The 14,893-nt window shown below is 41.2% G+C and overlaps 1 protein-coding gene across 5 annotated transcripts in view; it reads left to right on the top strand.

Annotated features, from left to right (window-relative positions):
• Positions 1–14,893, top strand: part of hipk3a (homeodomain interacting protein kinase 3a) — a 260,923-nt gene that overhangs the window by 214,569 nt on the left and 31,461 nt on the right. For all 5 annotated transcript variants that reach the window (XM_060839040.1, XM_060839042.1, XM_060839038.1 and 2 more), the window contains 5 exons: positions 6,735–6,854; positions 7,048–7,134; positions 10,109–10,293; positions 12,690–12,849; positions 13,572–13,695. In XM_060839040.1, the coding sequence (XP_060695023.1) occupies positions 6,735–6,854; positions 7,048–7,134; positions 10,109–10,293; positions 12,690–12,849; positions 13,572–13,695 (676 nt within the window). The remainder of the gene's footprint in view (positions 1–6,734; positions 6,855–7,047; positions 7,135–10,108; positions 10,294–12,689; positions 12,850–13,571; positions 13,696–14,893) is intronic.

The raw sequence follows: 14,893 nt of genomic DNA, 5'->3' as shown, positions 1-14,893 counted from the left end.
CATTTGTATGTGATGGCACTTCCAGATATTTTAAAAAAACCAGACCCAGAGACGTGGGCACTGCAGTGGGTAGAATGCTTTAGATTAGATTCCCTAAGTGTGGAAACAGGCCCTTCTGCCCAAGTCCACACCAACCCTTCGAAGAGTAATCCACCCAGACTCATTTCCCACTGACTAATGCATCTGGCACTATGGGTAATTTAGCATGGCCAATTCACCTGACCTGCACATCTTTGGATTGTGAGAGGAAACCGGAGCACCCAGAGAAAACCTACGCAGACACGGGGAGAATGTGCAAACTCCGGACAGTCAGTCGCCCAAGGCTGGAATCGAACCCAGGTCCCTGGTGCTGTGAGATATCACTGCTAACCACTGAGCCACTATGCCACCCATTTTTACTTTTCCTTCCAAGTCCATTTTGATTCCCGCGCTCTCTACCTCTCCATCACCTTTAATGGTTTGTCTGTTCCGGGTTTTGCATGTAAATATTCACTTGGCCACACAGGTATTTACTGGTGGTGGATAGTAGTTAAAAACAAGCAAAACATTACAGTGGTTTGCTGATGGGAAATAAACTTGTTAGTTTATGTTTGATGGCACCTTCAGATATAGAATGCCAGGAGGTGCAGGTTCAATTTTCATTTGCTCCAGAACTGTGTCAACATCTCTCATTAGAAATATCCATCAAGCAGACCCAGGGGTTCTTGTGGTGCCATGGTAGTATCCTTACTTCTGTGCCAGGAAGCCCATGTTCAAGTCACATGTCCAGAAATTGACCATTTACCTGAATATCTTAATTGGGGCCGCAATGGGAGCAGTGATACAACTTAGCTATATCAGTTCACATCCTCAGGCTGATTTATTTGCTCAGCCCTATATTACAACATGGCGGTGAACCCCTCTATTAATTCATTTAAACACCCAGAAAAGCTCACCTCACCTCATAATCTGTTAAAATATGAGTGACAGAGAATTCCTAAAATCCGAAAGAAAATAATATCAATTTATTCTTCAACTCTAAAAGTGAACATTAAACGACAACTATTCCCAACTCTCACCTCCCCTTTCTCTTAACTGCTTATCATCTGCCTCCAACTCTATTGCAATATACTGTTCCAATGAAAACACTTATTAAAATTACGTCAACTTTATTTCAAAACCATACAGTGGCTGTCCTTTGTGGTGTCTATCTTCGTCCAGCTGAAGATCTCCCTGGGTTGTTGTCTTTCTTTTTACTGTGAAAATGTACCTTTGATAGAGAGTGTTTCAATCTTTTGGCGCTCTCTCTCTCTCTCTCGCTCTCTCACTCGATGGCAGTTACTCCCTCAATGGCAGTTACTCTCTGACTTGCAAACTGCCTTTTTTTTAATACTCCCAACATCAGATCATTTCATGAGTTCAATGTTGGCAAAAACAACATTTTCAAACTCGACTGGGTTTTAGGATCCTGAGGTATAATTTAAACTGATTGGTTAAATTCAACTTGTTAGAACAGCAACCAACTCAGGTATCTATTTCACAGCCACATGTTACATATTTTCAATTTTCCAGTGCACTCTGGGACTGCTAGCTAGTCATATGATAGTTGCTTGTAAGCTTTCAGTGCAAAATAGCAGTCACTCTCTTCTTCACTGTGGGTTTCCTCCGGGTGCTCCAGTTTCTTCCCACAGTCCAAAGATGTGCGGGTCAGGTGAATTGGCCATGCCAAATTGCCCGTAGTGTTAGGTAAGGGGTAAATGTAGGGGTATGGGTGGGTTGCGCTTCGGTGGGTCAGTGTGGACTTGTTAGGCCGAAGGGCCTGTTTCCACACTGTAAGTAATCTAATCTGATCTAATCATAATACCTATCTTGAGGTGACTTTACTCTTCACCCTACGTAGTACGTGTTTTGTCTGTTACGTTGTCTTCAGCAGGCCGCATGACTACAAGTGCAGAATGGACATTCCTGTTCCTTACTGTATTGTAGTGAAACTTTCTGTCCAGTTCTGGAACCTTGCTGCTCTGACTCCAGTCTCCTTCCAAGTAACAGACGGGAGTTGCGAGTGTTACCACTGGGACTTGGGTCTGCTGTCTGGGCATTTCCAAAGGTTGAGGATGGTACCATCTCTGGACTGCTGCAACTCCTGAGCTCTTTTCCCACGTGTTTGCATGAAAGAGCCAGTTCTATGGCTTTTGTGAAGTCAGGATCTGGTTCCATCTTTGGGTCACATTATTATTAATTTCATTATCTAAGCAATCCCCTAACATTTCCCAAAGTGCTGATCCATATTCACAGTTTTCCAATTTCCAACAAACAGTGTCGTCATGAATTTAGTGACTGGTTCAATAGGAGGTCTGTTTACCATGTCAAACTGTAACACAGCAATATAACAGATGATTTAAGGGTCATAACTACCATATCTTTTGTTTCGTCAAAGGAGTTATGACTTTAGGATTGCCAGGTGGGTGAAACATGTTATACTGCTGAAAGTTGGGAGCCCCACATGTGGTCAGGAGGTATGAGTTCCCTTGGTAACAAGCAGTGACCTGCCCAGCTTAACTTATCCCTTTTTTAAAGCAGACCCAGGGCTAGGTCTGCAGAACCCTGGACTATTTTATGTACGGCACCAGGAGTGGCTCTGTTTTAGTGTTCGGTAATAAATAATATTCCTTTCCAGTTGGGCTTTCTGAGTTATTACAATCTGTTTACCCTTTTTTGAAGTGCTTTAAAAGAGTTTCACCGTCGAAGCTGAGAGCAGCCCTGGTGCCCCCACATACACAGAATGATTTAGAAATTCAGGAGTTGTTGTCACTAATGCTGTGCTTCTCGAAGGTGTGCTGCTGCGCCCCATATATGACCTCAATCAATGGAAATCAATGGGATTGTTGAGAACTTGTATTCCTGTGCAGTCAGTCTTGCGAAAGCAATTGTTGGAAAAGTTGTGGTTTGTTGAATGAGATATTGTTTGCGTTTTAAACGTGCGCTAACTTCAAAGTTACTACTAAGCATATCCCTGCCTAAGAAAGCAAACTTTACCTTGGTTGAATACAGATTTTTCCATAACATTAAATAAAATCCCAGTTATTTTTAAAACAACAGAATGTAAAGGTTGTTTATCTTCTGTCTAAAGAGAATCACAAACATTTATTTTGTTACCTGAAAATCTAAATTAATTCTGAAGGATATTAAGTGCTTTTAACTTCTCAGTTTGCTATGTGTGATGCTTTGAATATATAAATATTTCTATGTTTACCTGCTTTCTGGCATCAAAACTGTGTCACACCAAGAGATGCCTTGACATTATGTAAGTTTTAAAATTATGTCAGGGAAGAGAATGAAACCAGAGATTTCCAGATCTTTGTGGGATATATTTCCAGATCTTTCTTTGAGGTTAGTGATCTGCTGGCTGTGGCATGTTACCAGTTTTAAATCAGGAAAGCATACACAGAAGGTTGAATGGAATGATGAGCGATCGTAACAAGGAATGAGACGGTTATAACAATCAGGAAAACTTAAACAGATTGTTCTTGCTGTTTATTCTAGAAAAGGAAAACCGAAGGTAAAATAAAAACAGAAAGCTGAAACAATCGACTTGAAACTTCAATACTGTTACGCTCTCCAAAGATGTTCTTTTTACGGCATCTTTTTAAAGAAATTTCTGTTTTTAACTAAGTTTTCCAGCATTCTCAGTATTTTGTTTTTGGAAATTACCGAATGGAGGTCTTCAAGATTACGCAAAGTCAACCGTGTGGATTAAAATCTAATATACTCATCAAACCGATCAGAATTCAGGAAATACATCTTTACCCAGAGTGTTGAGAATGTGGGATTTATTGCCACAAGTACTGTCGTGGTAAATAACACAGATTTAATGAAGATGATGCTGGATAAACACATGAGGGAGAAAAGGAAAAATATTCTGATAGAATTAGGTAAACAGTGAGGAGCGTTGTGTGGAGCACAAATGGATCAGCCTGTTCCTGTGCTGTGACATACTAATAAGAAAAAGATATGCAAGTTGTGCTTTGTATGTTGGAAAGAACTTCACAACTGACCCATGGATCCTGATGGACTTCTAAATTTATGATTTCTATGTATAAACATCATGACTCTGCACATAACTGGAGTGTTAAGCGGGATGACACAATCTCCTTGGCACAACGACTGAATGTCAACTTGGTTAACTCAGTGTATTCAAATTAGTCCAGTCAAATGTCGGTAATGAAAGTCCACTCACTTGGTTTGACGGCAGTGTTGCCAAAGTTGGAGACCTTACCTCATTTCCCGATCCTCTGAAGTAAGGCTGCTTTGTAATCCTGCCTGTGCAGAACACCGTTCCTTCATTCCTGTCCTCAGCTCAAATTTAAATGCAAAAGCTGTTCATTGGCCTCTACCCTTCATCAAGTGTTTTCAGGCACGACGCTCTAAGCTGCTGCTTAGTGTTTCAGCAAATAACTGCCAAAGTAACATGCAGTTTGAAGGAAAGGTTGCAGAGTTTATAAACACACTCTTTATAGAAATGTGCTGATGACCTCCATTAGGTGAGATGTTCAATAAGTATTGAGAGGCCCTATATAGGATGATCACTAATTACACAGTTTCAATCAGAAGCAGCATTCCTCTTGCTGTCAGTCCATGGTCTTAACCATAAATAAACCAAAGAAATCTGATCTGAATTTTGGTTGATAGTACACCAGCACAACCAGTATCATTGTGTTATCATTGTACTGGGGAAGATTTCAATTCAGTCACTGTGAAATGTTGTGCTTATGAGTAATATGCATTTCTGAGCACTGTTACTTTTCTTTTAACAGTGAATCATACTTTAAACAAGTTGGTGAAAAGTCACAGTTGGTTAGGACCTTACTTTCTAGCCTGCAAACCCATATAGACTCCAGTTAGGCACATTCCAACTAACTACCTGGGGTATCACATCCTTAAACCTTCATTCTCATGTCTGCATTAGTCACACTGCTAAATTTCCTACAAGTAACAATGAATAAAGTATGGAAAAGTAGTTTAAACACATTTAAAAAGAAAACTATTTTTTAAGAAGTGCCTGATAAGCAAAGAGAGTTTACAGCCCTGTCCTTACTTTTAACTTCCAGTATTTCAACCTCAGGGAATTTCTAATTGGATGCTTGCAAACCAAGGGCAGAGAAACCTGGGAGAGTACACAGGGTTGCAGTAAAAGATGAACAGATTGCATTCAGGAACAAGAAGATTCTGTGGAATAGATCAAAAATGCATTCTGCAGTTGTGATCAAAAATCCATCTCCATAGTTGGGAAGTCATGATTAAACAGGTCTTTTGAAACTTAGGGCCTTTTGACAGGTGGGTCAATAATAGTGAGCGAGACTACAGAAACATGGGGAGCACAAGAAATCAAGCAGCACTTGAAAGTAACAAGCATTTCACTGATTACTGCTTGTTTGGAGACTCCAGATAACACCCCTTTGAAGGGCAGTCCTGGTGCCTTTGAACTCACTGACGGAATTACATCGGCTTAAGGGCAGAAAGCCCTGTGAAATAAATAATTCTTTCACATTACATGAGAAATGTTACATTTGGTTAAGATGCTGATGTAGCATCGGTTTGTGTACTTTTTAATTTGTTCATGGAATTAGGGCGTTGCTGACTAGACCATCTTTTACTGTCCATGGGGCATTAAGAGTTAACCACATTACTGTGGGTATGGAATCAGTTGTAGGACAGACCAGGTAAAGACGGCAGATTTCCGTCCCTGGAGGATATAAGTGAACCAGACATTTTTTCGTAACATTAGCAGTGGTTACATAGTACATATTTCAGATTTTCATTGAGTTCAAATTTCACCATCTGACATGAATTTGAACCAGTGATCCCAGAACATTAATCTTGAAGTCTGGATTACTCATCCAGTGACATTACCATTACACCGGCACTTCCCTAGTTTTGCCCCAATTTGAGTTGGTGGTATCCTGAACAGAGTGGTTTAACTTTGAGATGCTGTTATGTGTTCGTAACAGAGAGTAGAAAGAATTTGTTTTCATGAGATATGAAGGTTGCAGGCAAGGCCAACATTTATTGCCCATCTCTAATTACTTCTAAGGAGGTGGTGATGAGGAGATGGTGATGAGTTGTTGGTTGTTAGACAGACATTGGAGGGAGTTCAAGGTTTTTGACCTACTAGCTCTGCAATTTGGCGATATAGTTCTGAGTCTGGCTAGTGAGTAACTTGGGAGGTGCACTTGGTGGTGGTAGTATCCCTGAGCTGCTTATGTTCTTATATGATAGAAGTTTTGAGTTTGGATGGTGCTGTCAAAGGAGCCTTTGGCGAATTGTTACAGTACATCCCGTGGACAGTCTAGACTGCTGGCACTGTATGGACTGTATAGAGAGTGAATTTTAAAGGTGGTGGCTGAGATGCCAGTCCAACAGGATGCTTTGTCTAGATGGTATCAAGCTTCCTGAGTTTTATCAAGCTACCTTCATCCAGGCAACTTGAGTTTTAATGTATTGTGCAGTGAATAGGATAAATGGGGACTTGTTAATTCAGGCCTCTCTATTTCTTTCAGCATTTTGGGATCCTTAGGTGTAGCACTTTGCTGTTTAGTATGTGAAGCAATAAAGACGTTTCTTTTTAGGCAAAAGCAAAGTCATGTTCTATTTTGCATTCGTGTTGCAAATTTTGAACCAATAATCATTCCAGTGATGCACTTAATTTAATATTTATGCTTTGCATCTATTTCACTCAATGTTCTTTTATTCCACAGATACGGTATATTTCACAAACTCAAGGGTTACCAGGAGATCATCTATTAAATGTTGGGACGAAAACAACAAGGTTCTTCTCCACGGAGACCGACACATCATATTCAGGGTGGAAAATGAAGGTACAAACTGGAATGACAATTCTCAGTACAAATATTCTTTTTGACCTTAGAGTGAAATTTGAGTCTTGAAGGCTGTAAGTACTTGAGTAAACTACCTAGTGCTCCGAAATGAAAGAACTGTGAATTTGATTGACTTTCATTCTTCCTGTTTTTTTTTTGTTAATTTTATTTAAATTCTTTATTTTTGCTTTAGACTCCAGAAGAGCATGAGGCAGAAACAGGAATGAAGTCAAAAGAAGCCAGAAAGTATATCTTTGGTTGTTTGGATGATATAGCGCATGTAAGTATGAACTGGAGTCCCTGTTATATCAGGGACAGAGCTGTTTTATTGATGACTTTCCTCCTCCTCTACCCATTTCAGAACAGATACCAGGGAGAGATTACACTAACAACTTCAGTGAATACAATTTTAGTTGTTCCAGGGCTATCGATCATAAGACATTTTTTCATCATCAAGGAGGTGCATTAACATAGCTCACCAAAAAAATGACTGTGCAAGTGGTTGTGCACCCACATTTATTTTGTGAATAAAATGCGCGTCTTTGATTTCCATCCCCCTACTACTGTGGTATGCCCTGGAATTCTTTCCTTAATAATACCCTCACTCTTCCCATCTCACTCCTTCTTTAAGACAGTCCTTATCATCTACCTGTGTGACCAAGCCACATAAGAGAAAGAAAAGGTTTGAATAGACTATTCAGACACGTTCTCAACTCTACTTCGCTGCCATATCCCCACATCCCTTTAAGTATGGCCTTACCACTCCTTTGAAGCATCTTGGGACAGTTATATTAAGGGGCTATATGATTGGAGGCTCATTGTACCATTAGTTGTACATTCACACAAATGCTTTGTGAAAAGTTGCCATGCATTTATGTGTTGAATTCGTTGTACCATTTAGTGTGGTTTCACACACTCTCTTCAAGCATGAATCAATCCATAGAATAATACAGCAAAGGGCTATCATGCATTTGTTGGTGCTTTGAAAGGTTATCCAATTATTCCCACTTCTCTGATTTCTCCCCATAGCTCTGAAAACTTCTCCCCTTGGTAAGTATTTGTCCAACTCAATGTGCGTGTGTCTTTTTTATAATGACACTCCAGATTCTGGTTATGTGTTTCTTGAGAAATGGGTAGATTGAGGCTTCTGAGACAGGACTTTGTATACAATTGGTACAGCACAGAAGGAGGCCATTTGGCTTGGCAAGCTCTAGCTGGCTTTCTGCATGAGTATTTCAGTTCATCCCACTCCCTCAACCTTTCCCTATAGACTTTGTGGGAGAAAGAGTTGAAAAGTGTGGCGCTGGAAAAGCACAGCCGGTCAGGCAGCATCCGAGGAGCAGGAGAGTCAATATTTCAGGCATAAGCCCTTCATTAGGAATGCTTGACTACAGCCTTTGCAGTTGGTTAAGCAATTCTGTCGTGAAAGCCACAAGTAAATTTGCCTCCACCACACTTTCAGGCAGTGCTTTCTAGATCCTAACCATTTTCTATATATAAAGATTTTCCCCACTTCACCTTTGTTTTTATTATTTTCCAATCACCTTAAATAGATGTCATAGAATCATACAACACAGAAGATGCCCTTTGGGCCATTGAGTCTGCGCTGACTTACCTACACTAATCCCACAATCCAGCACGTGGCCCAAAGCTTTAAATGGTATGACATTTCAAGTGCTGATCTGTATCTTTTTAAAGGTTGTGAAGTTTCTTGCCTCTACTACCCTCCCAGACAGGGCATTCTAGATTCCCACCACTCTCTGGGTGAATATGTTTTTCCTCAAATCCTCCTGCCTTTCACCTTAAATTATGTCCTCTCATTATTGATCTTACTAAGAAGAAAGCAGCATCCTTTTCACTGTTCATGCCCCTCACAATCTTATGCACCTCAATCAGATCCCCCCCCCCCCCCAGTCTTGTCTGCTCTAAAGAAAGTAGCCCAAGTCTTTCCAGCCTTCTGTGTATTGCTAAAATGTCCCAATCCAAGAAATATCCTAGTGAATCTTCTCTGCACCCTCTCCAGTGCAATCACATTCTTATTATAGTGTTGCAACCAGAACTGGACACAGTACTCCAGCTGTGGCTTAGCCAAAGTTTTGTGTGGCTCCTACAACTTCCCTGCTCTTATAATCTATGCCACAACTGATAAAGGCAAGCATCCCATATGCCTTCTTAATTACCCTATTAACCTGTCCTGCTGCCTTCAGCGATGGGTGGACGGGCATCCCAAGATCCATTTGTTATTCTGAACATCCTAGTATCCCGACATTCGTTGAATACTCCCTTGTCTTGTTATTTCTTCCAGACTTTTCAGTGTTAAGTTTCATCTGCCACTGATGTGTCCATCTGACCAATTGTCAATACCTTCCTGTAACCTAAGTCTCTCCCTTGCTGTCAACCACTAGGCCAATCTATGTATCATCCACATATTTACTTATTATTCCCCTGCCCATATTCTTATCTACATCATTTATGTATGTCATAAGTAATAGGGACCCAACACCAGCCTCTGTGACATGGCACTGTACATCTTTCAAATAGCCTTGCACCTCCGCCTTCTGTCTCTTATCACTAAGCCAATTTTGGATCCATCTTACCAGGTTACCCTGGACCCCATGTGCTTTTACCTTCTTTATCAGTCTGCCGTGTGGAACCTTGTCAAAGGCTTTGCTGAAATCCATATAAACTGAATCAACTGCACTGCCCTCATTTACGCACTTGACCATCACCTCAAAAAAAATCATATTTGTTAGACATGACCACTTTCTGACAGAGTCATGTTGAATATCCCTGATCACATTTTGCCTCTCCGCATGATGACTAATTCTTTCCTTCAGAGTGTTCTCCAGTAGTCTATGTCGCTCCAGGTTGGATGAAGTAGGATGGGAGAACGCCGGGTCTGTGAATGAAAACACGATCACTGCTGGAAACAAGTCTTTGATGTAATGTTTCCATCGGGATCTCCAGATCTCCTTCAAATAATCCGAGTTTTGGATAATTGATATTCGGAGAATCGAGGTTCCTCTGTAGTCATGCAACTTTAAGTACAGCTCCACGGTGACAGAGCAAATGACCATCGGCTGTGTGCCAGAAACTAGGATATTGGTGAAAGATGAAGAAGAAATAAGTTCATTTTAAAATAAATAGCTGGTTCGGAATTAATTTTAAATAAATTTGAGGTTCCTGAGGTGACCAGTAAAATTTGCCAATTCTGTCATATACTGCTGCTAAATTGCAATGTGTTTTTGCCTCAGGTGAACATGGTGATGGATTTGGAGGGAAATGACCTACTGGCAGAGAAGGCTGATCGTATGGAATTTGTCAGTCTGTTGAAGAAGATGTTGCTGATTGACGCTGAGAAGAGGATCACTCCAGTGGAGACGATGAACCACCCCTTTGTAACCATGCAGCATTTGTTGGACTTTCCACACAGCAACCAGTAGGTCCTTGCTGTAAAAAAAGAGTTGGCTGAGCCCACGATACACATTTGCAACATTTCAGGCTTCTCCAACCCCATTCCTATGTGGGTAAAATGTGCTCTGCAGAAACATCTTAGTGTTGTCTTTGAATCTTTCATCACTGATCTCTCTGCATGCAGAGGTTAGGCTACATATTTAGATTAAAATAACATCTAATATCAGAGAATGTCAGCACACATCAAGAAAGGTTTTTGAAGAACTTTGACTACTTTTATACAGATGACTATTTGGTCTGTACATTTATGTCAGTGCAAGCTTTTCATTATTCTTTCTGAGGATGTAGGTCCCAATTGTGACCCATTCCTACTTTTTCCAAGAAAGTGATGGTAAGTGAGTTGCTTCCGTGAATCTCTGCAGTCTACATGGTGCAGATATACCCGCAATGCTGTTGGAGAGGATGTTTCAAGATTTATCCCATCAATGGTGAAGGAATGATGAGGTATTTCCCCAATGGGATGGTGTACGATTTGCAGGGGAACTTGTAGGTGATGGTGTTTCCATGTGTCTGCTGCCCTTGTCCTTCTAGGTGGCAAAGGTCACGGGTTGGAAACATGCCTTATCACGTTGTTGCAGTACTACCACTCTGCACTAGTGAAGGATTAAATGTTTAAGGTGGTGGATGGGTTTAATCAAGTAGTTGTATTGTCCTGGATCTCAAAACACATGGACTGCAACATTCAGTTTGGCTGTTCTGCGGCCACTAGTGCCATTGTTTTAATATTTGAATTACACTGCCTGGCAGCTGGAAGAGCTCACAGCCTGTAAGAGGCCGTGGTTAAGTTTCAGGAAAGGCGGCTTGCTTGAACACTTTATGGGCCAAATGACCCCGCAAGGCAGTCACTCATTGCACCCTCATGGTTCCAAAACACCCCATTACAAAAAAGAGTGTTCTCCTCCCTCTAACTGCTGTTACCACTGAACTCTCCAAACATTCTTATGCCCACCAGTTTGGAAGTACATCCAGCTGTACATTCCAGGAAATTTGATTTAAATAAAGCTCTGCCATTAAGATTTGCCCAAGTATTCCCCATTGGTTGCCACTCGGAACTCCCACACCAATACAGCCCACTGACTGCCCTCCCCTCTTTCTAAAATCTCCAGGCCAATGTTTCTTAGTTCACTCAAATATCATCAGTAATAAATTGACTAATTATTCATTTTCTTGTCCCATGAAAAATCCTACATAGCAACATAGGTATCGTGTCCAACCATACAATATTGCACTTCAGGTGAATTAATCGCACCTTGGGGCAGCACAGTGGCTCAGTGGTTAGCACTGCTGCCTCACAGCACCAGGAATTCTGATTCGATTCCAGCCTCGGGCGACTGTCTGGAATTTGCACATTCTCCGTATGTCTGCATGGGTTTCCTCTAGGTGCTCCAGTTTCCTCTCACAGTCTAAAAATGTGCAGGTTAGGTGAATTGACCATGCTAAGTTGCCCATTGTGTTCAGGGATGTGTAGGTTAGGTGCATTAGTCAGGGCAATTGTAAAAGTAATAGGTGTAGGGGAATTGGTCATGGGTGGGATATCTTTGGAGGGTCGGCGTAGACGTTTTGGACCAAATGGCCCGTTTCCAAACTGTGGGGATTCTATTCTATGATTAAGGCATCTTGAGATTTTTCTGAGTGATAGGAAGTGATGTTTGAGAAATCTTAAGTAAATTATTTCTCGTCCCCCATACTGCCTCTTCCTCTTTTCCTTGAACCTCTCATCATTCTCATATTCCTCTTCTCCCTATCCCACTCCTCTCCTTTTTTCCCCACCTCCATCCCATTTTTTCTTTCCCTGTTGCATTCATCTTCCCCAAGCTATTTCTTTTCTCCCTGTTCCACTCCTCCCTTCCCTCTTCCACTCTTTGCCTTTGTCCCCCACTGTTTGTCTCACTCCTACCCTCCATGTTCCTTTCCTCCATTTCTAGTCTCTACATATGCAAAGCAGACTTGCAGATTTTACAAAGCCAGCATCTTACCTATTTAATTGTTTCTTTGCCAGTTACTGCTCAGTGAGTAGGTGAAGAAACCAATTGCAACAAAGGTTGTAACTAATAGGCACTGAGTTGGTGGTCTGTGGTGACAGTGTAAGGGTTCTTGCCCCAACATCAGAACTGTGTTGTTCAATTTCAGTGGAGTAAAGGATCAAGCTTGAGTTAAGGGTGTCACTGGCCCATAAGGAGATGGCAGGGCTATGTGATTGCTCCAGCTAAGAGCTGGAACAAACACAATAGATTGAATAGCAATCTTCTCTGTGGTAAATTTGCCCTTCCTTCTAATTACAATCTAAAAATCCTGAAATAGGGATCCAGAGATTTTTGGTCAAAACAAGTGATGCCTGGTTTGTTTACTTTCTCTTCACAGTGTCAAGTCCTGTTTTCACATAATGGATGTTTGCAGATGGAGACCGAACTTGTATGACGTAATAAACCGCAATAAGATGCCATTTATGAGACCCGTTGCCTCAAACAATGCCACAAATCTGAGTGTGGCTTTTAATAAAATGGGTTCTGTACACAGCCAGGTAAGGGGGACATTTGCCTTCTCTCAGTTAATGTAGTGCAGCGGAGGCAGTGATTTTAAAAAGAGCACACCGCAAGATAGAGGAGAGAAGAATCACAAATATCTTTATGCATTGGTGCTGTTGAATTGTTAAAGGCAGAGAAAAGCTGGAAAACCATTTGAAGCAGAGCAAGATTTAGAATTTCCGTAATGAGGATGAGAGAAAATAACTTCCTCCTGTGCCAGGATGCCTCACGAATAAAGAGTTTCTGTGGCCATATCTTATTTCTCTGTCATGTTGTAATTTTTTATTACTGCTTAACCCCACTGAGCAAGGTCACACAATTTCAGAGTGTTCTGTGTGATAGAAGGGATGACTTTCACTGGAGGCTCCTTTGAAACAAGCTGTGAGAATTGTCAGAGTTCAATAGATTTCCCAACAGCACCACCTTGTGGTGGCTAGACATTTAAGCAGCCTCTGGACCCACAGAAAGCAGTGGCGGAACCTAGTGCAAGTTGCTCAAACATTATCGCAGAAAACGAACAATTTTAATCCATACATAAGTTTTTGAAGATGCACTTATTATTAAGTTGCTTTTAGAAATGTAATTTTTATGGTTTCTTGTGCCTAAAACTTTGAGCTGTCAGCCAGAACACACAGCAGCTTTGTAAAAATATTGATTCTGTTTACTTTTAGGCAGAGTTTTGAGACTTTGATACTGACTTTGTTTTATGTTTGCTTAGCACTTACCACCTACTGGACCTTCACTGATACATCATGGGATACCACTGCAGCCAGGGACCGCTCAGTTTGGGTGCAATGAGTCTTTCCAGCAGACCCTCATCTTGTGCCCACCCACACTTCAAGGTAAAAGGAAGAAACAGTGGCCATGTGCCAAATCAGAGATTGGAAAATAATCAGAATTAAAAGTTATTTAGAAGATTGCTGTACTCTTCACATGCAAGGTGGAAGAAGATAGGCCTGTCTCTATGCCCTGTGTTTTGATATGTATTGATGATTACTTTGCAATACCGTCAATTGGAAAGATATGCTAGTGAGAAGTGTATGTGGGAGAGATAGATGAGTGGGAATGCTCTGTGGGTGCAAATGATACATGACATGAATTAACCAGATGATTGTAGGGATCTTGTGTTGCAGTGGTAAGGTCCCTACCTCCGAGCCAGGAGACCAAGGTCCAAGTCCCACTTACTCCAGATGTGCGTATAATACTCTAAACAGGTTGTTAGAAAATATCTAAACAGCTAATAAAAGTATTAAAACAGTGGCTTGAAGAACAAGGTAGAGATTGATAACTGCCCATGAAGGCTAAGCAAACCTTTGGTCTGTAATCTCTTTCTCAGTTCCCTACCAAGTCCTTGCAGTCTTGCACAGCTCACTGTCTTGGAAAATCATAATTATTACAATTTACCTTTCAAAAGGAGTTTGGATAATTGGAGAATCATTGCCCACATCCTATGACTGTATTAGAAAATGGTGGCGGGTGAAGAGTCGAGTCACACAACACAGAAACAGATCCTTTGGTCCAACTCATCCATGCTGACCAAGTTGCCCAGGATGTAAAATCTTCCTCCTTTTACCTTCGAAATATGTCCCCTAATTTTGAATTTCCCCAGCCTCGGAAAAGACCTTTGCTTTTCACTTGTCTATGCCCCTCATGATTTTATATACCTCTGTAAGGTCACATTTCAATCTCCTAAACTTCAGTGAAACAAATCCCAGCCTGTCCAGCCTTTCCTGGTAACTCAAACCCTGCAATCCCGGCAACATCCTGATAATTTTTTTCTGAACCTTCTCCAATTTAACTATTTCCTTCCTAAAGTAGGGCAACCAGAACTATACACCTCACCAACATCTTGTACAACCTCAAGCATGATGTCCCAACTCCAATACTCAAAAGGTTTTAAGGATAGAAAGCATGGCTGTCACCGGTTTGGAATGCTACGAAAATCAGAGAGAGTAAGATGCCTGATCAGTGTTCCAACATTTTTGGACAGCACTGGGGCAGTACTGCTCATGCAGCAGTTCAAATGAAGGTGATGAGGAT

This window comes from Hemiscyllium ocellatum, chromosome 18 (assembly GCF_020745735.1).
Source record: "Hemiscyllium ocellatum isolate sHemOce1 chromosome 18, sHemOce1.pat.X.cur, whole genome shotgun sequence".
In the NCBI taxonomy this organism is placed as follows: domain Eukaryota; kingdom Metazoa; phylum Chordata; class Chondrichthyes; order Orectolobiformes; family Hemiscylliidae; genus Hemiscyllium; species Hemiscyllium ocellatum.
This window is presented reverse-complemented; position numbering and strand designations above follow the sequence as displayed.